The sequence below is a fragment of the Mycetomoellerius zeteki genome, unplaced genomic scaffold (assembly GCF_001594055.1).
Source record: "Mycetomoellerius zeteki isolate Tzet28-1 unplaced genomic scaffold, Tzet1.0 scaffold94, whole genome shotgun sequence".
NCBI classification, from domain to species: Eukaryota; Metazoa; Arthropoda; class Insecta; order Hymenoptera; family Formicidae; genus Mycetomoellerius; species Mycetomoellerius zeteki.
The window spans coordinates 1,376,454-1,403,858 of NW_017257979.1; the positions used below are offsets into that span (position 1 = coordinate 1,376,454).

General features: G+C 32.1%; 2 protein-coding genes across 9 annotated transcripts in view; both read left to right on the forward strand.

Annotated features, from left to right (window-relative positions):
- Positions 1 to 8,622, forward strand: part of LOC108730630 (uncharacterized) — a 117,666-nt gene extending 109,044 nt beyond the window's left edge. For 4 of the 8 annotated variants that reach the window (XM_018460437.1, XM_018460439.1, XM_018460436.1 and 1 more), the window contains 2 exons: positions 6,747 to 6,863; positions 7,915 to 8,622. In XM_018460437.1, the coding sequence (XP_018315939.1) occupies positions 6,747 to 6,863; positions 7,915 to 8,134 (337 nt within the window). In that variant the 3' untranslated portion in view covers positions 8,135 to 8,622. Of the gene's footprint in view, positions 1 to 223; positions 416 to 6,746; positions 6,864 to 7,914 lie in introns of those variants that run through there. The other 4 variants (XM_018460440.1, XM_018460441.1, XM_018460442.1 and 1 more) reach the window with 4 other exon arrangements.
- Positions 8,623 to 18,908: 10,286 nt separating this feature from the next.
- Positions 18,909 to 26,273, forward strand: LOC108730628 (gephyrin-like). Its single transcript, XM_018460432.1, has 18 exons — positions 18,909 to 19,088; positions 19,330 to 19,396; positions 19,476 to 19,614; positions 19,707 to 19,982; positions 20,097 to 20,230; positions 20,326 to 20,516; positions 20,592 to 20,783; positions 21,905 to 21,908; positions 23,131 to 23,270; positions 23,367 to 23,542; positions 23,613 to 24,051; positions 24,141 to 24,422; positions 24,813 to 24,885; positions 24,962 to 25,094; positions 25,183 to 25,458; positions 25,565 to 25,698; positions 25,777 to 25,964; positions 26,040 to 26,273. The coding sequence occupies exons 1-18, from the start codon at positions 18,924 to 18,926 to the stop codon at positions 26,271 to 26,273; spliced, it is 3,243 nt and encodes a 1,080-aa protein (XP_018315934.1). The 5' UTR covers positions 18,909 to 18,923.
- Positions 26,274 to 27,405: the final 1,132 nt, after the last annotated feature.

Sequence of the window (27,405 nt, forward strand, 5' to 3'; positions counted from 1 at the left end):
ATAGCAATTATAATTAAGCGAATATTCGAAATAATATTTGACGTTCTAATTCCAATGTAATATTCACATGTTCAAACCAGACTGAACTAACTCGCTTGTAGTTGTAGAATTATATATGCTTTTACGTGTAGCCTTTACGCGTGTTACACGCATTTAAATATGATTTAACATTATCTTGAAAGCAAAGTAAACTCTCTAAGAAATTTGCATTTGCCATTTACAGCGTGGAGACGATACCCTTATAAATCAACAACTTGGATGGACACGCTTCTTTATCCTGTTTCGTCAATAGTAATCTGTTATGTGGTATCTTTCGAGAGTATCTATTACAATTATATAGATGAAATCATAAAAGAATGATAAACGATTGTCAAAGACTTATACGTCTGTTCGGGGAATAAATTCATATTGATAGAACGCATATTGTTCCACTGCATTGTGATTTTAGACGAACAGTGTCCTCTATCCCGACTCTCCTCGTTCTCTTATCATTTATTATCAAGCGTGTTTACTCGCAAATCTCTAAAACCATTTTACGAGCACTTGTATAATACAATAGAGATCACCGAAACGGCGCTCTTCTATCATGGGATGCATGTACAAGTAGTATTCCTCGACGTGCTCTCGTACGCGTATTGCATTTCAATTGCTGCACCAAAAGAGCACGGTCGTTCTATAGTATTTTTTGTAGGTATTCACTTACATTCGTGTAAACAAAAATCATGACAGCGTTGCAGCAATTTCGTGAAAAAATATTATTTATATAAAATGCTGAATAATAATGACTTTCATTCGTGATGTAAATTCGCACGTTTTATTTTCACAGCTTTCCACAAGATCTCCAGAAATCCGGAATTATGAGATGAAAATTTTGTAAATTGACCGAATCTCAGTTTCAGCGACAGGAAGGAAAATCGGCTGCGAAGTCGAAGGAATCTGTCATTCAAATTAAGATCGCAAGTTGTGCGAAGTACCCCGTAAAGTCCTTATAACTGATGTGGATGTGTTTCATTCAATGCATACAAATTTGCCAATTTCATAAAACTACACGCTCGGTTGCGCGCATCGCAATTGCCTTCTATACTAATTTTATGTTGTATATGTGCTCTTGCAACAATTATGAATTATTAAATTACGCATATTTTCACATATTTCTGCGATCGTGATATTTCGCGTTGGTGATATTGATAATTTCATTGAACACCATCATTCCTTTGTCAAGAATACAACTCGTGTTCGTTAATATAAATACAGTTTCGCTCGTGTTCACCGACATTTATATCAAATTAAACGTTGTATTCATATGCACATATAATTTCAGGACAAATGCGTTAAATTTCCTATTGTTTGAGATCCACGCGATCTATAAAATATTTGTAATTAACTAGTTTAAACCTGTAAAGATACAATTATTAATAATGGTATCAATCGAGTGTATAAATTTTAACTATTTCAAGTGAAATATTACGTTTTTAAAAATTGATATTGTTGTCATCTCAATTAGCATTGAGATAAATTGTTATATTTTCTCTCTTGTCATTGAAATTGACATTTGCTCAATTTATAAATTTCCATTTTATAATTCTGGACTTTTAAAGATCTTATGAAGAGCTATTAAAAAAATATGAATAAAATCATCATTCACACATTTCGAGTATCTGATAAATAAAATATATCAGAAAAGAACATTCTCAAATGGAGGAATATATTTAAGGATTTTGGCTGTATGATATCAGCTAAAAATATTAGTCAAAAATTCAATAAAAAAAAACTATACCAGTTAAAAAATTTGTAAATAAGTCCAGAAACCAGGTGCATAAAACAAAATAAAGTATTTAACTTCTAATAGCTTTTACAGCGCAATTACCATATTTTGCTACAGTTTTAGCTAAATAACTTTTAAATGAGTAAGTGGATCCAAATGAACTTTTGCATGAACGTTCATTAGAGTTTTATTAGTGCACATAAAAAATTTGATTTAATTCGTGATGCTACTTTCTTACAAATTTGCAAATAAGTACTACAAAACGCGATTTTACATAAGAATCAAGACAAATAAAATAATCTATGAAATTTTTATATTTTTGTTAATGCTTCAACACGTACATCTTTAATGAAAAACGAAACGAAAGTTTTAACCTTCTAAGTATCAGTCGTCATGTTAACTTTTCGAAACATAAATACAATGCGTGATAATGTAGAGATTATAGGGCAAGAGAGATGATGTCATAGAATTTTTTTGGGTAATATAATTATATCGATGAAATTTAATATACGAAAGAATAAATTATATTAAAATTCTATATCAAAAAATCTCTATATGTATAACATTACTTCTTTCTCTTCTTTTTTTCAAGAGTATAAAATCCATTTTCACAATTTTTAAACGAATATTTGAATCTAATTAACCCTTATAACTTAAACATTTCAAAATTCAGGCTTAATAGTCCTGTAGTTGATATCGATACCAGCATCTCCACTTTAATTTATCCTATGGCGAGTTTCGCTGCCGATACCACTCGGAGCGATCTATAGTAGTTATAAATGCAGATCGCCGGGGGTGCGACTTACACAGGGTAAATGCATCGACCTGGCCGTAGCTCGCGTCAGGTGCACTCTCGCCCCTTGAGCGAGCGATAATGATGGTCCGGGGAATTTAAATGCGGCGATACATTGTTGCGGGAACGCGACGAGCTTCGATCCGCGATGCAAGCCGATGCAAGCCCCGCGCGGTCGGCCGGCCAGCTATCGATCACAATTTCAGTAGGCGATGTCCACTTGATCCGCGCCTCGCATGTAAATGACTTCGCTACTTTGCGTACCCCTTTTGTTGGTAGTTATTCGACCTTCTCGCTTTTCGCGTGTATTTTTATTACGTCGCTATCATCAAGCGATTAGCATCAGCGACGATATCGTCAGCGATCTTTGCATCAGTCTTGGCTGAACAATGCACGACGTGCGTGGGATGTTTAATCCTTTGACTGCCAAGGGCGGCAGTTAAAGTTACCTCAGAATAGAATAGAATGGTTTATATACTGAATAAGCTTATTTCTCTTTCTCTCTCTCTCTCTCTCTCTTCTCTTTTAATGATAAATATATATATGTTAAGGTATCTGATTAAAGCTCTATTAAATCTAGCTATCAAAACGCATTTAAAGTAAGTTCCTTGTAAAGAAGATTAATAACCAAAGGATTATATGAACTATACACGTACTCGCTTTTATCATACAAAACATTCATTTTGAAAAATAATTAAACAGAAAACGAGAGAGAGAGAGAGAAAGAGAGAGAAAATATATGTGTGCGTATGTGTACCTATTTTTGAAATATTATATTTGCATGAACTAATATCAATTTTAACTACATTGTGCCAATAGACAATATGATTATTGAAAAGTCATATCTTTTAGTTCTTTATTTAAAAATTAATAATTTTACATAAAATGATAAAAGTAATACCTATATGATGAGACTGCCATGAAAGCTATTTTTGCTTCAAATTGAAAAACTATTCCGTAATTTTATTACATTCTTTTCGGTAATAGAAGACTTAACGAGTTTTTTTGAAACTATATTTACACCATTTCCAATTTAACACTGAAATTTGTTTAACAAAGTTACGATAAATTGGATCGTGGATTCTTATTTCAACATTGATTGTAACGATCATTACACTAAATTGAATTGCGAATAATTTAATTTTAAATTTACTTATTTTTATTTAAAGTTTATCATAAATAGGATAAACGTATCATGGAAACCAAACGTATCGGAATATAAATTAAGCGCGATTAATATAATACGCGCTGTAATGATTCATTTCCGTATCGAATTATTGGGTAGAGAAAATTTCCAAATTAACCAAATATAATAATTTTATGATATATCTATACTTAGATATTTTCTTCTTCTTCTCCTATCCTCTTTTGAATTTCTTGCCTTATATACTTATTGTTAGATATATGTGTATAAAATATAAAAAGAATTTTTTTAAGTTGCGTCTTTTAGCTTTGAATACATTGAAACTTCTCACATAAAAAGATCATTTGTTATATCTAATATCATTATATTATCTATATTTTTATCAGTAATATAATATTTTAATACATTATTAATTATATACGTTTAAAATGAGACTGATCGATAAATAACCGTTAGTTCATATAAAAAATTAAAATTAAATACGTCAATCTTTCAGAAATTCATTTAAATTTCCTTGAAATCCTTAAATATTAAAGATAAAACTCAGATCGCACAAAGAAAAATATTTTTAATATAACATTGATTTTTGCATAGCCTAAATAACTTAAATATTTAACTATTCGTATGTAATATACGTAAACCAGAAATAGAAATTGTGAAATTGATCAATTCCTCTATCTTCTACCGCTCACTTCATTTGCTGGACGTTCGGAAAAGCTTTGATGTACATAAAAAATACATACATAAATTGATAATAAATTCGTACTTCTCTGAAGACACAAAGTAGAAATTGGATTTTATATCATAACTTCATACAGTTATAATAGCACAAAGAGCAATGCAGCAACGAAACAAAACGATAATAAAATCGATATGTGATCTGAAAGTTACATTAGGCAATAGCGAGAGTTAATATAGTTGCTACAATACTCGCAGCGTCTCATCTCGGTCGCTCTATCACAAATCGATCATCATTTCAGATTCCGATATCAGCCGCATAGTTATGTATGCTAGGTATAAGACCACTAATAAATTCCACCATTTCTAGTTATTTGCTTATATCCATACGTTTTATTTCTATTCCTGATCATTTTTATCAGGGATTGATTTTCAAGAATTTATATAAAAATATAATTTCCTGTTTTTTTTTTTGTTAGAAGGAATATATTTTATAAGTTTAAAATTAATGTAACATTACAGAGATATATTTTGGAAATATATTTTTGTTCTTGTCAAAATATATTGGGGCTTGATTTCACATACGTATCGCGATCGCATGACACGGTAGTCGTTCTCGTGACAACTTTTCGTTTCCTTTCGGCAACATGTTGCACCGTCCAAGTTGGAATGTCTTTTCTTAGAACACGACTGTGTGATTTAGCAACAATCTCGCATGCCATAAGAACATTCCCGGGTATATATTTAGGTCGTTTAAATTCTACAATCGCGCGCACACGCACGTTGTTTGGATACGCTCCGTGGCGAACGTCCTGCTTTCCTTTCTAACATCACATCATTTCCATAATGTCAACGTTACATGCACACGTGTCGCTACACGCAGCCGCTATATGAAGTTATGAATTATAAAAGTGCGGCGCGTGCATGCGACGTGTAGGTACGCAAACTTCCTTTTCTAGCCCCTAGCTTGATTTTGTTCGTAATTACGCAAGTTGCGCGTCATTTTTCCTTCGCCGACTTTATCTCCCTTGACATTCAGAGCTCTCTATCTAGTGATTACTATCGTCGCCGAGCGACTATTCTGAGCGAGAACGTTACCTGAATAAATTCCCGCGGGGAAATTGACGCGATATCTTTTGATCAGTCTTTGACAAAACACCTACTTAAATTTTTTTTTTTAATTTACACAGCTTACGCAGAGCTATAATCAGAAGGACAGAAATGGATACACGCTGTTTGATATTAACGGTTTTAGTGCTTTAAATTCAAGCGACAATGATCACAATAAGGTGATATGTAATGTTTAACGCACACAGACATTTTACTTATAGATTAGGATCAATGAAAATTACAGCACTACTAAACTGATAATATATATACTTTAATAACAGATTTTTATTTTTATAATTAGCAATTGATTGCATTACCAATCGATTCTTTCAATATTTTATTAAAATCAATAACATATAAATAATAATAAATTTTTATTTTTATAATTAACAAGTGATTGCATTATTGATTAACTTTTTTCAATCTATTAGACTGATAATACACTGCCGGAAATTGAAATTACAACATTAAAAATAAAATTTTAAGATGAAAATCTATGTTGGGGAAACAATGTAAACAAATGATTAAAGTTTCAAAAGATTTATTGCACATATTTATTAAAAAATATTAAATTTTATGACAATTTATAATTTAATATCAGAAAACTGATCAGTGAGCGTTCAATGAGCGATTCTTTAATATGATTGGGTATTGCCTTTAGTTTTTTATTGGATCTAAATGTAGAAATCAATTATATCAAAAAACATTGACTGTTCACTGATCAGTTTTCTCTACTGAATGCAGCCAATTTCATCCTGTAACATTGCATCCTAAGCTTCATTTGTTTATGATGCTAAGGGAATGATTTGTTTATATTTATTTTTTGATGTTGCAATTTCAATTTATGGCAATCTAAGTGTATATAAATAATAACAAATTTTTATTTTTGATAATTAGTCAGTGATTGTATTTTGTCAATCGGTTTCTCTTTTTGATCACCATATGAGATAGCGAATATTCAAAATTGGAAACTGAAATAGATTTTTATAGATCCAAGTTAAACGCATGGGACGTGAACTACGTTTATCAGCCTTACTTGTCGACCAACTTCAACGTCGAATTTGATTTTGTAGTAGTAGTAGTTTGTAACTTTGCTCGTCGATATATTTGCCGAGAATATATATTAAATCGCAAGTTTTGATATGTACAAGTATAAATATCGTACATAATGTGTAAATATCACTTTGCAAGTTACACAGAACGCGCGAATATCGAAATCTCTGTCATCATCAAGGACGATCGCGTTCATGTTTCAGGGACTCCCCGGTGGCATCTTCGTCGTTAGTCACCAGACGTTTTGGAGGATGGCGCACCGGCGGAAGCCACGAGTACGTTAGATGCCCCGTGCGACAGCCTGCTTCCATGGATGAGCGGTAAAGATCCTTGGTTTCATTCGACTTTAATCTAAGAACACGAAGGCCTTAAGAACACGAACTTTGGCTTTCCTTCATTCTCGATAAAGATTCACAGTCAAATGTATTAACGGAGCAGCTGACAACCATGGAATCTTGCCGCGATAATTGACAAGTATCTACGACCTGTATGTCTGTAAAATACATCACTTTATGAATACCCAACAAACGCTGGGTATTTATAACCCAAAGTGTTTCCCTGAAGCTGTCGGACATAAATACAGCGTTGTAGATGACGTCGTCTTGTCCCACAAATATCTCCTCCGTCCGTTAAAAAATAACGACTTGATCGTGTGTCGAACCTTGTGCAAGGTCGATAGTACTATCATATGCACATGTATATATATAGATATATATATAAATTAAGTACATTTCTAAAAATTCTTTTATAATCACTTTTTAACACATAGGTTAAATAATAGTTACATATTTTGCAAATCGCATAGGATAGATGACAAATGTACAGATAAATTTCAGATACAAAATTTTAGTCATGTTTTCATATCACTTTTAATCAATTACAGATCGAAATTCGTTTGATCATACATTTTAAAATTTGTTTAACAACGTATATGTAGAGGATCCGAAAACGATAATGAATATATTAGATAACAACTTTATTCCGCGCGCTACAGCGAAATAGCTACAAAAATATGATTACAATTAATTACAAAAGTGTAATTAATTACAAAAATTCTCACCTTTTATTACAATAATTTCATTATCTAATGATAATTTTATAATTTAGAAGCTATATATTATGCTTCTAATTGCTTTCTAGATGTCGTATAAAATTTTAATGTTTAACAAAGAAATTTTTACGAAAGAAATGTTTTAACATTTCCTTTATTATTCCATCCTGTCTTACTTATTCCTACTTTAAATTATAAGATCTTAATTAAAAGAAAAAAAAGTGCCAAATACCAAGGGGAATTGATTTGAGTCGAAATTATAGATTTTAAAATTAGATTTTAGATCGCGGACGTCGACTGATTCCACGGAAATCCCGCAGGTGTTATCGGCGATCGTACGAGTCCGATGCCACTCGTCCGCTACGGCACCATCACTATCACCGACGCGCGGACGTCGAGCGGCACACGAAAAGCTGCGAGTACGCGAAGCGGGCAGCTACAGAGTCAAGCATCGAGGTCCAACACTTCGGCCTACCGATCTTGAGTGTAAGCGAGCCTAGCCCGCCGGACGAGAGCGAACGCGTCGACGAGTACTTGTAGGACTTGCTTGCCGAGGACTTCCTCAAGGAGCTCCTCGTGTGATCCGCTGCGATCTCGCCCTTAGTCTTCATCCAGCGGGACCTTCTCCCAAGTCAGACATTTTATTCTCCCGTTGTCGAGCGTGTCCCGCGTGTCGACCCGGGACGGTGCCATCGCGACTTCTCTGGAGATCGCGATAGGTCCAAGTAAGTCGGAGTAAGGCGGGAGAGCGCGGGTTTCTCGATCGCGTGCACTCTATCCCTAATTCGTTATAAGCGATACTTTCACGCGTACTTATCTTAGAAGAATTCAGAGGTCATGAATATATTTGCTACTTGTATTATAGGAACCGCGCAAGAGTAATCGAACTCGTGTTTGATCCGAACTTTGCTTATTTCTCAGCACATTAAACGGTTTCATACAGCATAGATCTTTAGGTCCACGTCTCTATGTTCTCTAAACGTCCTAAGGATCTTCCCAAGACGTCTCGAATAAAGTGTACTGTGTGAGGTATAAGTGCTAAATATAAATGAACTTTCAACATAATGGATCTGCTCGATATATATTTTTCAGTACTTTAAAAGTCTCCCTAAGAAAATCAATCTGATGTTATATATGTAGATATTAAAAAATATATGTGCATGTTAAATCTGTGTCTTTTTATAATGTTCCGAGGGAGAAGTAAGGTCCGGATCAAACTTGACCACCTTTTGTATCGTATTCTAAGATGTACGTGGCCTGGTGGATAATTTCGTTACCTCTCGATATCACAAATGTGGATTAATACTAATTTGGAACAACAAGAATTCAGAGTTAAATTTTCATAAATTAAAATCAAATTCACTGCACATCTTTACTTACGATAGAACAATCTTACGTAACGTGCAATTTAAGGACAATTAATATCATTTTGAGCTTGCGCAAATTACATATAAATCGCTTTTGTATAGATTCAATTAATTACATTTTCGGTGAAATGCGTAATAATAACACATACATTTCCTTCCATTTCGCACTCTCTTCCATGATTTTCTTATCTCTGTACATAACAGAGATATAGAAAACGACATTTTCTCGCTTATTAAAGTACAATATATCAAAGTCTAAGTTTTTCCAACTTTATAATATAATTTGAAGTATATATACACATAGAAATCTCGATTTAACGTTGAAGCCACGTCCAGAAAAACGGACATTTACTTTTGAGTATATGTCACTTCATTAAGCTAATTTTCAGTTTCGTTGATATAAACTTCGATCAGATTTCTCTCGGGAAACTATAAAATCGTGTCATAAAATATTTTATTTTAACAATTGTAACTTCAACAGTTACATAAAGTGTCATACATCAATCAGAAGCGAATCATAAAACTGGTTGTAAATGTCGCAGTTTAACCGATGAATTCGAAACAGATACGTTTTCAGCATAATAAAATCTCATGAGCTTTTTTCATATCTATTATCTTGTCGCATTATCCAAATACCTGATATTAAATCGTATAAAAGATATTAACTCGCAAGGAAAAATTTATAATTAATAAAATCATTATATTGAAATCTTTACTATTATATCGCTCGAATAAATGTATACATATCTTCATATCCTTTTTATCCACAAAGGGACCACATAACATATCTGTAGTGGATATAGTTTTTAATCGTACATCACTCATATATTTTTAAATGTAATTATTCATGGAAAGTATTTTTGACATTTTAACATTATATCTCAATTTTTATTGTTTTCTTTAATGATTTACAATTAAATGAAGATTGATAATATTTTATACATTCTCTAGATAAAGATAAATGCAAACTTTTTTATGAATAATTTGCGCTAATATAATAATGTGTATAAATAACATTTATCATGCAAAAGTGTCTTGGACATGCGAGTAATGAAGGGTTAACTTAACATTTTTAATTGGCGAATATAGTATATTCGAAAAGCATTGCCAAAGTTGTATACACATCAATATTATATTAAATGATTTCAAGGAATATCTCAATGTCAGTCATGCGCCTATGACTTTACTAATAAATTTTGGATATCATTAAAAATTAGCGAGGAGCTAGAACAAACGTTAAAAATTTTATTCCTAAATAATTCCGCGTTATCAAAACCCATATAGGTCGAAACGTCTGTGATACGCACATTTCTAGCCCGTGGATAAGCTTCAAGCCTTGGAAGTGTTTATCCAAGCTAAGTCGTTTAAGCGCAGTTTGCGCCTTCTGTTCACCATAGAGTGCTGAAGCGGTAATCTTGGGATGAACTCGAGGACAAGTTTGCTTACTTTATCTCCTCAGTAGTAAAGATAAATGTGCAGTCGCGAGTACTCGAAATTATACACCTCGACCACTTGCAATACCATATCGTCGTACAGCGAACACACGGGATGTGTCTTGCAGCCGCGCAATTCTTCGACCTTAGAGGAAAAAGCGCGGCTGATCTGAAACACCCTGACGCACATGCCAGGTGTGCGCTTACTGCTCATAGAATCAATTTATTTTCGCATTGCCCACATGTCTCTTCCAAACAACGATTTAAGACTTGCGCGTGCGAAAGTTCTCCACGCACAGATGCCTGAAAGCTCGAATCGTATTCTGATTCTTCGCGAGTCGAGCCGTTAGATTAATTTTCATGAATGCGTAGAGGACTTCATAACAGCAATCTCTCGATTATCGACCGAGTATCTCCTTTAGGCCAAGCTCGTCGTATGTCGCATGAAAGCTTATTATACGTGTCAACGTCTGTGACACATGATGATAAAGAGAAGAATAAATAAGGGAAAATTAGCGATGTTAGTAGTAGAGAGTTTAACAATCTCACACATTTTATTCTAAGAAGATATATAAGAAGATATGATTAATCCATCTCCACGTGTAATTAAGTCGGCTATATACTGATTATATATACATTTACGAGTTAAGCGAGGGTTTGGAAGAAATCGTTACTTCCAGGTATTTATGCGCGACTGCGAATATTCCTTCACTTAAACGGCACTCGGAAGCGCGATGATATTTCCTTGATAAGGAACTTAATCGCGGGTGAGCCGCGAGGTTCCGTCTCTACGAAGGGAGAGAAATATCGAGATTTTTTTTTACCCTTCGGCTTTATCGCTTATCAGGGTTCATTGCAACGTGGGAACAATTGTGTAATGATGCGTGCAACAGATTCTCGCGCGAGAACAATTCCCTGTATTGTCAGGGATTATCCGGAGCATTCTGCAAGATAAAGCTTTATCGGGTCAATTTTTAGAAAGCAAAGCCGCATGGCTTCTTTCCATTATCGCTGCTACGTGAAGCACGTGCCTCGTCGCTACCGATATCTTTCTCAACTTCACGTTTCTGGACCAATCGTCGTAGAAAGGAGGGGCTACGATTATAAAATCGTGATTATAAATTAAACACTTCATCTCTCATCGACACCATTGATAAGTAATTAGAATGTATAGCTAACACATGCGTTACGAAATTCGTTTTGTTTTATTACTTATTTATTTATTTAATTCTTGCCTTGCCGTTTAGGATAGCTGCCGGTTTATAATCTTTTACATTTGTTACAATCTCTCATTTCCGTTTTTGCTTTTTTTACATGCATTGCACATTGCAAATAAAATATTGTGTAATTTTAAAAACCAAATCTAAATCTCACTTGGAATAATAAATGATATTTTAACTATAAATATCCCGAGTAAATAAACGGAGATTCGTTTTATTATTAAAAGTAGATATATTACTCAAACCGGATGGAAATGCTAAAATCAGTTTAGCAATAATTCTAATGTTAATTATGTCTTAGAAGATCGAACATCGAGACTTAAAATATTACTAAGCGCTTACTATTTTATTAATCAAAGAAGAGACTTTAATATCATTTTAATATGATCCTTTTCTTTATTTGCGGCAATTAATTGTTTAATCACATTTTACGAAAAAATTTTTATAAACATCATAACATTATTTATAATTACAGGGTAAATGAAGATAGCAAGCAAAGTTATACATATCATTATAATCCAAAACAATGAGGCTTCTACTTTTTAATATTTTAAATTCGTAACATCATCACGCGGCCGCACAAGTAATTTACAAACTGTGAAGTTCGGGGACCAATCGAATCAGATTACACTTACTTTTGCTTGCAAATAACGATTTTTATAGGCTACAATTGCACTGCATAAGAAATCGTGGAACCTATTTCCCAGTTCTTCGATCACTTATAATGACCGACTGGGGCATATCAATTAAATTTTAGTTTCAGTTTTAAATAGCGAAGTCGAATTTAATAAGAATAGGATGTATGTCGTCTGTTCAATTAAATTTCATATATACGTACATATTTCATCTCACTCATCGATATTACATCGATATTAAGTCCTAATTCTCTACCTGGAATTTAATAAAGCGCGAGTATTCAAAACGATAAGAATAATGTAAGCTTTAACGTAGTTAAATTGCAAATACTAATACAAGAGTTTATTTTAGAAATTGATATTTTTATCACACAAGAAGCGAATAGAAGTAACCTGGATAAAAGTTTTTCGATAGAATGATAATATTTTATATTTTTATTTTGGATAAATTTCATACGATTTTAAATGCTATAAATACCGATATGAAATCTGGCTTACTAAATGTTAGTCATTGCCTTACTATACGACTTTCCCAGATTCGAACGCTTAGCATTATAGTGTTCGATTTTATCTATTTATCTATATATTCCTCAATTACACGAGAGTTGTGCAAAAGGGATACATCGAAACATTACGACGAACTATCCCATCTCTTCATCTTCACCGTCACTAAAATAGCTCTTTCCTGATATTAAATATCAGGTTTCATATCTTAATATATTACTATAGATTTCGAAATTGTAGCATGCTCCGAATCGATAATCTCAGATTATGCCCTTCCCAGGATTTCCACTGTCGCACGTGTCAACCGGGTTACTATGTATGGACGAGCAAACAATAGGCGTATCTATACAATATGCGTAACTGCGTGAGAAAAATCGATAATCGAAATCTTAACTCTCCCGCGGTCGCCGGGATAATTATCGTACATCTTTGTTATTTCGCTCGTCAATCTGCCATGGGCTGCGGCGCTGCGACCAAACGGCTTGTATATTCCTTTCTCTTGTAACACACTCAAGTAAATATCCTATGACCAATCATAAAATAATAATTATAAATCATACGATAATTAAACACACTCACGGCTTTTTCTTAGGACACGTCTCAGAATTTAAAATCTTCTTACACGACATATATAACTTCCGGTTGAACGTCCGCTGACGCAGCGCGAATATAATAACGAATTTAAATGTTATTCCAAAAATTACACTATACAACTTTCGAGAAGGTGAACACGGGTAGAGGGTACATTATTGGAAGATTAATTTCACATTGTGTGTATACAAATGAGGAAATTTACATAATCTGTTCCGCTCGGAAGATCAAAAGAATGAATTTTGTTAGCAGACAAAATTAATATTTTTTTTTAATATTCAATAATTCTTTTATACCATATATATATATATATAAATGAAAAATAATGACAATTTTCTTGCGTTGCACGATAAATGGTATGGGTTAGTTATCTAATATTTGCATCGTAATCTCTCAGTCGAAATTTTGATGTCGAGAAGACAATGTACCGAATGTGTTGGATAATCATATGGAGACTTGGAACCAGCGGCTGACAACCGCCTAAGACTTACTTATATATTCAAATATATACGCATATGTACATATACGCATACGTAATTACGTGTATTTACAAAATACTTCGCATATTACACATTAATCGACAAAAGGGCGATGGCGCAATGATTTCAATTTCACCAGAGCATTATTTTTAAGAAAAGATATCTAACAAAGAAGTCTATGCTAAGATCCATTTATGTATTATTTGGTTTAACTAACATTTTTTTCTTTTCTTTTTTTAAATTTTTATTGTTACTGCTCGTAATTTATCCCCCCCCCCTCTCTCTCTCTCTCTCTCTAAGAGATATTAATTTTTACATTTATATACTTTATAAAAACATAAAATCCCATTTCTTTTGAACGATAACTAATTAACTTCTGAAGTAAAATCAACCAATAGAAATTTTCTGAAAATCAGTTGCCGAATATTTATACATAAATGCCATAACTTTGCAGCACTTGATAAAATTGTAAAAGTGATATTTTGCAGGTTTTGGATACTCTCCTTAACAGAAATTTAAAATATGAAAGAAATAAAAAAATTGGTTGAAAATTACTAAATTATTTGGTATAATTTAGTATCTCTCAAAATCATTATTTAAATTTCAAAATATCGCGTACAATAATCCTGATATTAAATGTCTACTATTATTTAAAATATTTAGGAATATAAGCGCTCTGATATATTGCTGATAATAAACTGATTGCAAAAGAATGGATCAAAGCATGAGCTTCATACACACGTACACAAACACACGTACACACGCGTACGTGCGAAAAAATCGAAAGATTCAATTACCTCCAAACATTGATAATTATAGCTTTAAACGAAGAGACCAAATAATTAATGAAGAGTCCATATTCTCTTACAGAAAGAGCAGTTCTTAGAGAAACCTGAATTAAGCAATTTTGCAAAGAAAAGATATGTATCCGTCTATTGTTACTGTATGTTTTGTATGTATGTATGTATGTCTATATGTATACATATATATACACACATGTAAACAAAGATATATACGTATATTTGTATGTAGACTAGAATTCCGATCATATTGATCTAAATTTTGATCAATGGTGTATCGCGCGATCGTGTGCTCGTTTGATCGAGGGTGCGGACGAGAGCGAATAGCTCTTCTGTGTGTATTTCCTTGATGTTCCCAGCTATCTTGTTCCTTAATCGAAAGCTACGTGAGTGTGAATAAAGGATGCTCGGTCATCATAGGCAATTCAGTCTATATAGATAACGTCGCCCTTATCAACCAAGTATTAGCATGTAAATTATCCTTCAAGTGACATAGCGACTGTCGTCAGAAATGTAAAAATCAGAAATATAAAAATGTTTAAAATATTAATATTCTATAATAGGATAATAGGGAGAAAAATAGGAATCTCGCAATCAATCGAGAAGTCTTACGATTTTCACAGAAAGTAAAACGGTATTTTTTAACAGATTTATGAAACTATTGGGTTGGAACAAAAATTCATAGCGCTACGAACTTTCAATCCAATCTGATATTTTCCTAATAAAGTTAAGCGTCTAGTAAATCATCCCGCCTCTCAGATCTGCAAATCTTTATATACATGCGCACCCTCCATCATCGACGCACCTAAATGCCTAAAGGACCTTATCAAACGTAGTAGTGCATGATCAACGACGATCATCCACGCGACAACGATGCTGTCGGTTTTTCCTGTCCTCGAAAACGACGACACGGCCGAGAAGCGCACGTAACTATGTTCGCATTCCTCCAATTCGATGTATATTTGCATGTAAATATCTCTCTACACTTATCAGGTTGGGAAAAAGGAGAAAAGGAAAAGAAAGAAGAAACAGAATCCTCGCTGTCCGTAATCACGCTTACGACTGAGGATAAAAAAGAAGGGCATCTCAGTGTAATTACTCCGTGGACACAATGAAAATATAGAGTTGAAGTCTGTCAATTCGTGACACATTATAAATTCTAAACCTGTGATTTTATCGAATCTAACTTTAGGGGTTTTAGCTTTAAAGCTCTTGGTAGAATGGCAGATATGTATGTATCTGTACTCTATATATGCGATCCGATTCACTCTCGGTTTACGAACATATCGTATTGCACGTTCCGTTGTAATCAACAACAAGAGCAGAAACCCGATCATTAATCCTTAATCAGTATGGTGAAGTTATGCATCTGATATGGCGAGATCACAGATAATTAACTCTTGAATCCTACTCACTGGATTCCTGCTAAATCCATTAAATTGAGGTTTTGAATATATGAGAACGTGGTGACTAGAGCATAAAAAATATATTTTCATAGTTCAGAATATATTACTTGTTTTAATCATAATACTTGGAACGAATAGAGAGAAAGAGGGAGAGAGAGAGAGAGAGAGAGAGAGAGAGAGAGAGAGAGAGAGAGAGAAAGAAAGTAATATAAACCTAATTATTAATTTTATATATTTACTCGAATAGATTTTTTTACGATCCCATTGAAAATATAATTACATATTTTTAAATTAGAGGAAAGTAGGGACAAAAGGTAAATAAGAAATCTCGATGAGAGATCAGCTAATAATCAGCTTAACCAAGCAACATTCTTAATAATAGCATACCTAATATATCTATAATTCGTCGCTGCTGTTGTAACTAGATGTAAGTCGCTTTTAGAACTACTCGCTTAAGGATCCATTGTGCTGGTTAAGGATTAAAATATATTTTTTCAAGCAATTAACTATTGTAATTAAAAGTGTGAGTGTGCATATGCGATTTCAACGTTGGTCGCATTGAGAGGATAAAGGATACGACATGATAACGGAGAACAGAAACCTTTTATTTACATTGAAAACTTTATAGCCGATCCTTCTTGTAGATAACCTCAAAGTGGAATTAACCTTTTTATTAAATAAACTCTATCACACGTCCTGTACCAACTTGATTTACGATAATTAAAATATAAAAATTGAAACTAATACAACTTTGCAATCATAAAAGTTTCACTGCCGCACGTTCCGATCCCTATGCTATTTTGTAAGTTTCACATCATATATATTATAAGTAAGCTATAAGAGAATACATGTGCATACTTTTGAATATAATTCCAATAAGAGGAAAATATTAACGATTTATTGAGTGTCTCCAAATTGATAATACGGACAAAAAGATAACAATTTCTAGTGAGAAAAATTAATTAAATTTGTAGAAACTATAGAATGTTTTCCATACGCAACGCTTCGATGTGTTATTGATTAAATTATGTACATAAATTAAAGCATAATAACTTATCCGCGAGACAAACCTGCAACTCATTTATTATTTCACAAAATACTTCAATCTTTTAATATCATTCTGATAGAAACGAAAAATATTTGATATACTGATCGATATTTTAATGCACCAAATACTTTTGCAAATGAATTTTTCTCTAAACTAACTCGATTGAATGTGTTTTTGATAACAAATTCTTTGACAATTTGGAGTCGAATTCTTTATGCGTGATGGCAAATATGCCATCAGATCTATGTTTCGCTTTTTGTCACTAATTTGTCGTGATGCAAATATTGTTCAATCTGCAATTCTCTGCCGATATAATTTAATGTAATGAACCTTGCTGCTTCCTTTATTGAAAGAACTTACGATATTTTGCAAAATTTATTTTCAACAGAATTAGCTGTTAATGTCGTGAGCGAAAAGATGTCGCGCGATACGCATTCAAAACAAATTCGACACGGGCCACAGTCTTAAGTTAGAAATATTTTGAAAAGAGAGAGAAATATAAACACCTTCGGATGGCTTTTGAAATTCATTTACTTTATCGGATAGACAAAGTAAAATCAGCTAGCGAACGAGGTGGTTGACATTAAACATAGGAGATAAGAATAATAAAAGTTACAAGATTCATGAAGAAGTAATTGAAAGAAGCTGAAATGGCTCTAGTCAAGATTTTATTTGGTATGTATATTCTTGCAAGACATACATTATACGTTTAAAAATAGATATTAACAAAATCCAAAACAAAATATTTTATTGCATATATGTTCCAAAATTTAAAATATAATAATTCCCTATACACACACACACACACACACACACACACACACGCGCGCGCGCGCGTCTTATCTTGGAGTATCTTTGATTATTTATTAGTAATTTTTTGTAATATTGATTGACTGTATATCTCTTAAAAATATTGTAATGATTTATTCTAATTGTGTGTGCTTATATAGTAGGGCAAAACAACAATGATTTATTAAATACTCAAATTCCTTCGCTACAAGGCAACATAAACTGTATAGGAAAACTGTATTCTATCAAATTTTCGAAGTGTGATAAAGAGAAAATAAAGGTAACTTTTATAGATGAATTTTTCGTAGTACCTTTTCGCATGCAGCACGCATAAACATATAAATTTGTGTAATTTATGTTACATATATATAGAAACAATTAATTTTTTTGTGCGATAAAAATGAAGATGATATTATTATTCTAATGAGCAATACTACAGCTTTCTTGAAATTGAGTGATGTTGCATATAAGGCGATTGAAGAAGTTATCGATAAAAATATCTCGAAAAATATAAACGTATGGATATCAAAGCTAACAGAGGAACTAACGCACTTATTTCATCGGTAAAATTTTTTCCAATTATTCTGCAATTTTCAAAATTACAGTTTTTACAGTATCAATATGTTCTTAGATTTATATGTGGTGTTCTAAAGCAGACATTTATCATCAATATGTGCGGCTCCTATAATGCAACTGCAATGATAAGTTTGAAGAAGAATCATGAAGTGATAAAACAAATATGCTTTTTGACGATTGTGGATGAAATGAATCAAAATGGTGATAGTTCTGATAAGATGAGTTATAATAACGATAGTGATGACAATTACTTGACTTTGCACGACACTTCCGAAGAAGAAACGGTAAAATCTGCATTCGCGAGCAATAAAATAAATTTTCACGAAGCTGCGTACACGCGAATCGTAACTGACTCTCATTACAGAAAAACATGTCGATAGCAAAGAAAATTTACAAGAATCAAAAGCAAAGTATTATAATATCGGTGAAAAAAGCAATAGAAACGATACGTATTGCGGTACTTGATACTAATGACCGTATAATGGAAAAAAATATGAAAACGAATGATGCTTACGGCAGAATAATAGCCAAAGATGTATATTCCCCCATAAACGTGCCGTCTTGTAAGACTTCCGCTAGACATGGATACGCGGTGTTGACCAGTGACGGAAAGGATGTAAGGAAAGTGTTGAAAGCACAAGTCACGGTAAGGATAGCCAAAATCTGATTAACGCATGATGGTTAGCATGATTTCACTTATAGCACGTAGGTGGGATTATTAATTTTTTTACGTTGTCTAAAGATTAGAAATGAATATTAGAGATCATGAGAAGTGAATTATGCGGAAATTTTGCAAATAATAATTCTAACTATTAAATTAGTAATCGATTAAGTTAGTCAGAATTTAGGCATCGAAACTAGACTTTTATAAAACATCTTTTTTCCAGTTTGATAAAATTTTGGTCGTACCTGGCACCTGTGTGCGAGTAAGAAGTGGAGATCCCATACCCAATGGTAAAAATAATTACAATTGTAAATTAAACTTGCTTGATTACAGTGAAGGATTAATTACCGCTTTTATTCGCGATTGCAGGAGCAAATGCAGTTGTAACGCCAGAGAATATAAAGATATTCGAAGAATGCAGTGATAATGATGACGATTATTTTAATATCGATGACAAGGAATATGAAATTGAAGTCTTGGTTGCCCCAGAAATAAACGAGAACATCAGGTATATGACGAAAATAATTCGATATCGTCTAATGCGCCTCTTAAAGCACAATTTGTTTTATTAATCACAAAACAATTTGTTTATTTTTAAAGAAACGCTGGCTATTTAATAAAGTATTCCCAACTCATTGTACCAAAGTTCACACGTCTCGGACCAGCGGAATTGGGTATTTTGATATTATGTAGCCACGATTTAATTCCAATCATTGAACTTCCGTCTGTAGGTCTGCTATCTATCAGTAGCGAATTGAAAGAACCTGAAAATACTTTAACTTTAGGACGTATTTATGACAGCAATAGAGTAACTCTGACCTCATTATTAAAAGAGAATGGATACGATTCTGTTGACTTCGGAATTTCTGCTTACAAGTGAGTATAATCGAAATTTATTATGATTCTTCTAGCCACTGTAAGCACGATTTGGTTTATGAATAATTAACGTGGTTGCAGTTCTTAATTAATTTAACGATCACGTTCTTACAGGTTGAATGATATAATAAAAAAAATCGAAGACGCTTTGAACGAAGTAGATGTACTTGTGATAATGGGCCGTTCAAACGACAAAGATATATTAAAACTAGTTTTAAGGGAATATTTTAACGCTACGATACATTTCGGTATATTTTTCCTTCTTATATATATATTAATCGTCAGTGTAATATACTATGATGTAACACGTTCCTTTACTCGAGCATTGTTCTTTCTTCCTCAGGTCTCTTGAACATGAAACCAGGGAAATCGACAACGTTTGCATCTTGCACGTACAATTATAAGAGGAAGTTTTTCCTGTGCATGTCGGTAAACCCGGCAACCGTTCCCATTGTTGCGCATGTATTGCTTCTACCACTTCTAAACACGATGCACTACAATTTCTTCAAGGGGCCTATCATTCTGCAAACTTGCGTAAGACTCGTCTTCTCTCATCACGCATACAGCAAGAGATGTATTTATTAATACGACACTGTCATAACTTTACAGATGAATAATCACGAGTTGCATTTGCGTCCGAAATTTTCATGGACGACCGTACAATGGACAGAAGAAGAGATGTTTCCAAGGGCTTATTGCTCAAAAAATCGACATCAGAATATAATGAAATATCAAAAGGCTAATGCACTTCTAATGTTGCCGCCGCGCACGTGGCAGGTGCCGAAGTTAGACGCAGCATTCGTATCAGGAATGTTTCTCAGCTGAAAATAATCATCGCTGAAATATCTTCATGTATTCCTGATCGACCAACAAGACATTCGCATACATTTGCGATGTTATTTATATTACATTGTACTTATTTAATTATACGTATTTAATTATATTGACAAATTATAATTATAATGACATAATTATGTTACATTTAAGTTATATCTCAATTATATTACTTTAATAGCAATTTATTGGTTAAATATTGGAGATTTATTGGTCTATTATTTGGTCAATAATTGTGCTATTAGGGTAAGAGTTGGGTAAGATGGGTAAGATCTAACTGAAATTGTATATAATCGCTTTTGTATAAAAAGAACACATATACCATATGCAGGATATTACTCACGATTGGCACAAACAAAATTGAAAATGTGTTATTTTCATGTTTGATACGAAGGAAATCTCCTAATAAGACAACGTTTATCTCAACTTTTCTAACTGTATCATTCGACAATTTAATAGTAGCAATCTCGCCAACTAAATTCTTATTAAAGACCAATTTAAATCATCTTGAATTTGAAATTATTCTCTTTTTCAAATTAAAGAGTGAGTATAATTTATAGATTATTTTTTTATCCGATTTTACTTCCACTATAAAATTCGCAAAAAAATTATTGTGTGATATGACTCTTATACAAACTATAATTCTTTGGAATTAATATTATTTAATAATTAGTATCATAATATGTATATATAATATTATATATATAAATATTATATATATATTATAATGTATATTGTAATAGAAATATCTTTTATATAACTTATATCAATTTCGATACACTTTATTTGTTAATTTTTCTATAAAGAATGAATATGATAAAAAATTTTATTTTAACTTAAAATCAAAGCCCTCAAAAGAATTTTTGACGAATCGTATCACTTTTTAAGATATGTATAAAAAATATAAAATAAGATATGATTGAAAAATATCAATATTAAAATGACAAAAATAATTGTTAAATATTATTGACGAAATCATTGATTTCAATCACTTTGGATTACCTATTGTTAAAAAAAAAATAGATTCACATTTTACATAGGTTTCAAACTTTCCGCGCAAACTTGTTTCTGATTTAAAACTAATTTAGTTTAGTACATGTATACATATATGTACATAAATTAAAACCTTATCTTATTCCAAGATAAAATTGCAACTCATTTATTATTCTATGGAGTATTTGTATCTTTTAATATTATTTTGATGTAGAAAAATGTACTGATCGATATTTTGATATAAAATATGATTTTTAAATAAATATTTCAAAATTATTGATTGTTTTGACACTTTTGGCAATTTGAAGTCAATTTTTTCTTGCGTGAATGGATTGAATATAATTGTCACACGGAAAAAAATTTCGAAAAATTCAAATTCATATATATGCACAAGTAAATATAAAAATTTATATATCATATATAATTACGTGTGCATATAATCATGTATAACATATAAATTTTGGTAAATAATTATTAAATTTAACAAAAACTTCCATTATTTATTCTTATTTATTTATTCGTGTATTTAATTATTTTATTTTAATTAGATTATAATAAATAATAGAAACAATTTAAATGACTACGAAAGAGCAAACATGCCGTTAAATCTGCATTAAATTCCGATTATCTGTCGTTAGTAGATTTTGTTCTATTTCTTTTATAATTCTACCAATATGATTTACCTTGTGATTTATATCGTGGTAAATCTCGTTGTTTTTTTTTTTAAGACTTATAATATTTCGTAAAATCTGCTGTCAACAGAATTACCTGTTAAAGTCATGAGCTAGAGATTTGCCGCGTGATACGTGTTTGAAACGAAATCGACACAGGTTACAGCGTCTTATTTAAAAATATTTTGAGGAGAGAGAGAGAGAGAAAGAGAAAGAGAGAGAAAGAAATATAAACACTTTCGGCTTTTGAAATTCGATTACTTTATCGATTAGACAGAGTAAAGTGAGCTAACGATCGAAGTAGTCGAGATCATATGAGGAGACGAGAACAATAAAAGCTTCGCAATCACGAGTTTAACGAAGATCTAAAGTGATCGAAATGTCTCTAAACTTTATCATTTTATCTGGTATGTATATTTATTTTTTATAGCTATATATATATATTTACGATTTCCTTAAAACTATCAGGCGTAAAAGCATGTTTAAAGATTAAAAATAATTTTATACACACACATACACGCGCGCACACACATTGTCTTACGTACGCGTATCTTCGATTATTGGTATAATTTTGTGTAATATTGATTTGAATTGTATACTTTTTAAAAGTATATATTCTAATAATTTTATTCTAATTATACTAACTGTAGTACGGCCATTAGATAGTGATGAACAACAATTAAATGAACAATTAATTGAAGTCTCTGAAATAGATTACCATATTGTAAACAATTTAGCAGGAAATGTGAGTCTCATGCAAATTGTGAAATGTGATAAAGAGGAAATAAAGGTAACTTCTACAAATAATTTTTTAAATATCTTTCTCGCACGTACGCATACGTGTTTACATATATGTAAATTTGTATAATATTTATGTTTTATACAGAAAGAATTAACTTTATTGAGCACTCAGTATAGTGATAATGTTATCTTATTAGCTGGCGATGCGAGTGATGTTGTATATGACACAATTATGGAAGTTATCGATAATAACAATGACCTTTGTGACATAAACATCTCAATATCAAACTTAATAGGGAGACTAAAATATTTAATTGCTCGGTAAAATTTTGTTTTTATTTATACTGCGGTTTCCGAGATTACAGCTTTTACAGTTCTAACGTATTCTCAGGCCGATATGTGGAATACGAAACAGGAATCTTATTATTAATCTGTGTGGCTCCTGTACGATAGAATGTTTGAAAGAATATGGATACATGATACTGGATATATTATGCTTAATTAATAAGTCAGATAAAAAGATTTATGATACAAAGAAGGACGATAGTTGTGTTGAACCATTTAATAATAACATTAATAATAATAATAATAATTCTGATGAACCATTTCATAATAGTAATAATAATGATGGTAATTCTGATAAACCATTTCGTAATAATTGTGCTGATGATAATTTGGCTGGACCATCTAAAAATTATAGTGATGATAATTTTGATGAATCATTTTATAATAACAATAGTAATGATAATTCTGTTGGGTCATCTAAGAATACTAATAACATACACAATTCTGATGAAATGTCTATGGATATTTCCTTCGAAGAACAATCGGTACAATAAAATATCTTTCTCACTCAAAACAATAAAGCAAATTTCCACCAGAGTGCATACGCGTGAATTGTAACCAATTCTCTTTACAGAAAACCGCATTGACAATAAATGATATAATTTATAAAGAACAAAAGGGAAGCAAAATGGTATCACTGGAAGAAGCAAAAAATATAATGGAAAACGTAATAATCCAATATTATGAAAGATGTACAGAAACCGTACAGACGAATGATGCCTATGGCAGAATAGTGGCCGAAAACGTACATTCTTCTGTAAACGTACCGCCTTGTTGTATTTCCGCTAAACGTGGATACGCGGTGTTGGCCAGTGACGGGCAATGTGTCAGAAAAGTGTTGAAAGCAAATCTCACGGTAAGAATGAACTCCGATTAACAAATAACGGTTTCGCACGATTTTGCTAGGATATGTCGTATTGTTACAATACGTTTTCCACGTTGTCTCTAATGCATCTCTAATGCATTTCTACCAATAGATTTAATTTAATTTTAATTTAACTTACTTATTATCTTTTTCTAGTTCTAAGAACTAAAAAAAGATAAATATTAAACCGAGATTAAAGTTAATCTACATTGATAGACATAGATATAAAGCGTGGAAGGGAATATTAAAAATCACGGTCGGCGAATTGTGCGGTCAGAAATTTTGCAGAAAATAATTCTGTTGATTGAATCAGATGTCGAATAAGTCGAATGAGTTCAATTGTCGAAGCCAAATCTTCACAAAACATTGTTTCTTTTCTAGTTAGCTAAAAAGAAGATTTTGGTTACACCTGGCACTTGCGTGCGAGTAAGAAGTGGAGATCCCATACCTGATGGTAAAATCAATTACAATTGCATATTACGCTTGTGTATCTATGGTGGATTAATTATTGCTTTTATTCGTGATTGCAGGAGCAACGGCGGTTGTAATGTCTGCGAATACAAAGATAATAGATGAACGCGATAATGATGATTATTTTAATATGGACAACGAGGAATACGAAATTGAGGTCTTAGTCGCTCCAAAAGAAGATGAAAATATTAGGTATACGAAGATAATTCTATATCGTTTAATATCTTTTTGAAAAGACACTTTGTTCTATTGTTACAAAATAATTTCTTTACTTTCAAAGAAACACTGGCTGTGAAATACAGTTCAATGAGAATATTAAAAACTCACGCAGTCGTGTTGAAACAGCGGATCTGGGCATTTTGACATTATGTAACATCGATTCAATTACGGTCTTTAAACTTCCAACTGTAGGCCTGCTATTTATCGGTTATGAATTATTAGATCCTGAAAACATTTCAACTGTAGGACACATCTTCGGCTGTAACAGGATAATTGTATCCTCGTTATTGAAGAAGAACGGTTATAATCTTATGGAATTTGGAATTTCAGCTCATGAGTAAGTGCAACAAAACTTTATTACGATTCCTCTAACCATCGTAAGACTCGATTTGATAATAAGTAATGTTGTCGCCGCTCTTAATTTGACAATCATATTCTCGTAGGCCGAATATTATACAATACAGAATCAAGGACGCTTTGGACAAAGTTGACTTACTCGTGATAATAGGCCGTGCGAACGACAAAGATATATTGAAGCCTACCTTAAAGACATTTTTCAACGCTAATATACATTTCGGTATATTTTTTTTTTTTTAATCGTCGGTATAATATGCTGCAAGTAACACGACTTTTTGCATTTCTTTTTCTGATTCAGGTTGCGTGAACATAAAACCAGGGAAATCGACAATGTTTGCATCGTGTGAGTTCAAGCAAAAGAGAAAATTTTTCCTGTGTATGTCGGCAAATCCAACAACCGTACCCATTATCACGCATATATTGCTTCTGCCGTTATTGAACATGTGCTGTAATTTAGACGATAATCCCTTGAAGATACAGGCTCGCGTAAGACTTGTCTTCTTGCATTCTTCATGAAGATATATGCATATCAATATATTGATCGTTATCGTAATCTTATAGATAAAAACATCTCACGAGCTGCACTTGCGTCCGAGATTTTCGTGGACATCCTTACAGTGGTCGGAGAAAGAAGCTGACACATATCCAAGTGCTTACTGCATAGATGTTAAACATCAGCACATGATGAAATATCAATTTAGTAACGCGCTTCTAATGCTGCCGAGGTACACGTCGGAAGTTCCGAAGTTAAACGCGAACTCAGTATTTTTACCAGCGATGTTTATGGGCAACTGAAAAATCTCCAAATTGTTCTCGATTGACCAGCGGGACAAACGTTCGCATACATTTATAATATAGTTATTTAACTATATTATTGAATTATAATTATAATGATTTAATTATATTACTCTCAAATTATGTCTGAATTATATTAAGAACTATAAAGGGTCGGTTATTCTACCTTTCGGTAAATTTTACGCGTAAATAAATTGTTAGATCCGCTCATGTGATTGGATAATCTTGCTACTTATCTAATGCGTAAAATTTATCGAAAGGTAGAACAATCGGCCCTAAATGAAGTAATGACGTCTGTGTAAAAAGAACTTCATACATGATGTATTACGCAAATTGGCAGAAAGAAATCGAAGATTATTTCGTTGATGTCGTTTTACACACTGATAAATACAACGAAAATTTTTTCTTAGCGAAAATATCGAAAGATCATAATATTTGTCCCAAATTTTCAAAAGTTTGCCATTTTGCAATTTGATTATAGCAATTTCGCGAATTAAGTTTTTATTAAAGACCAACTCAAATTACTCTTTAATTTGAAGTTTTTCTAATGACGAGCGAATAGATTTCTTGTTTTTTTTTTTTGCTTGATTTTACTTCTACTATAATTTGCAAGTTGTAGAATGATTTATACAAATTAATTCTTTGAAATTAATATTATGCAATAATGTGTGTTAACATCATAATGTGTATATGATATATATTCTAATTTTATATATATGATATATATATTATAATATCATAAATATTATATTATAATATATGTATTGTAACAACATATTATAATAATAATATTATATGTATCATATTGTTCAATTTCGAAATTTTTTTGTTAAGAAAAAGTGAGCTTTCAAAAAATTTTTATATTCTCTGCCAATCATGAATATGATTCTCTTTCAATATAACTTTATTTTATATTATGCGATGTTATATATAGTAATATAACATTTGATAAAATTTTAATGACAGCATATATTTGTGCAATAATTATTTTTTGTAATTATTGATGTAAAATATAATAATAGTGACATATTTTAACATGCTGTTGACACAAATATAATCAATACAAATTACAAATCTCAGAATTTTAGATCCTCTTACACTATGCATGTAATTTTGGAATGAACGTGCGATT

Excerpts from the sequence above, each read along its gene's own strand:
- LOC108730628 (XM_018460432.1), top strand. The coding sequence starts at position 18,924 with ATGGAAAAAAATATGAAAACGAATGATGCTTACGGCAGAATAATAGCC. Across the intron at positions 23,271-23,366 it reads GTGATAAAGAGGAAATAAAG|AAAGAATTAACTTTATTGAG; the intron begins GTAACTTCTACA and ends TGTTTTATACAG. Across the intron at positions 25,095-25,182 it reads AAAGAAGATGAAAATATTAG|AAACACTGGCTGTGAAATAC; the intron begins GTATACGAAGAT and ends TTACTTTCAAAG.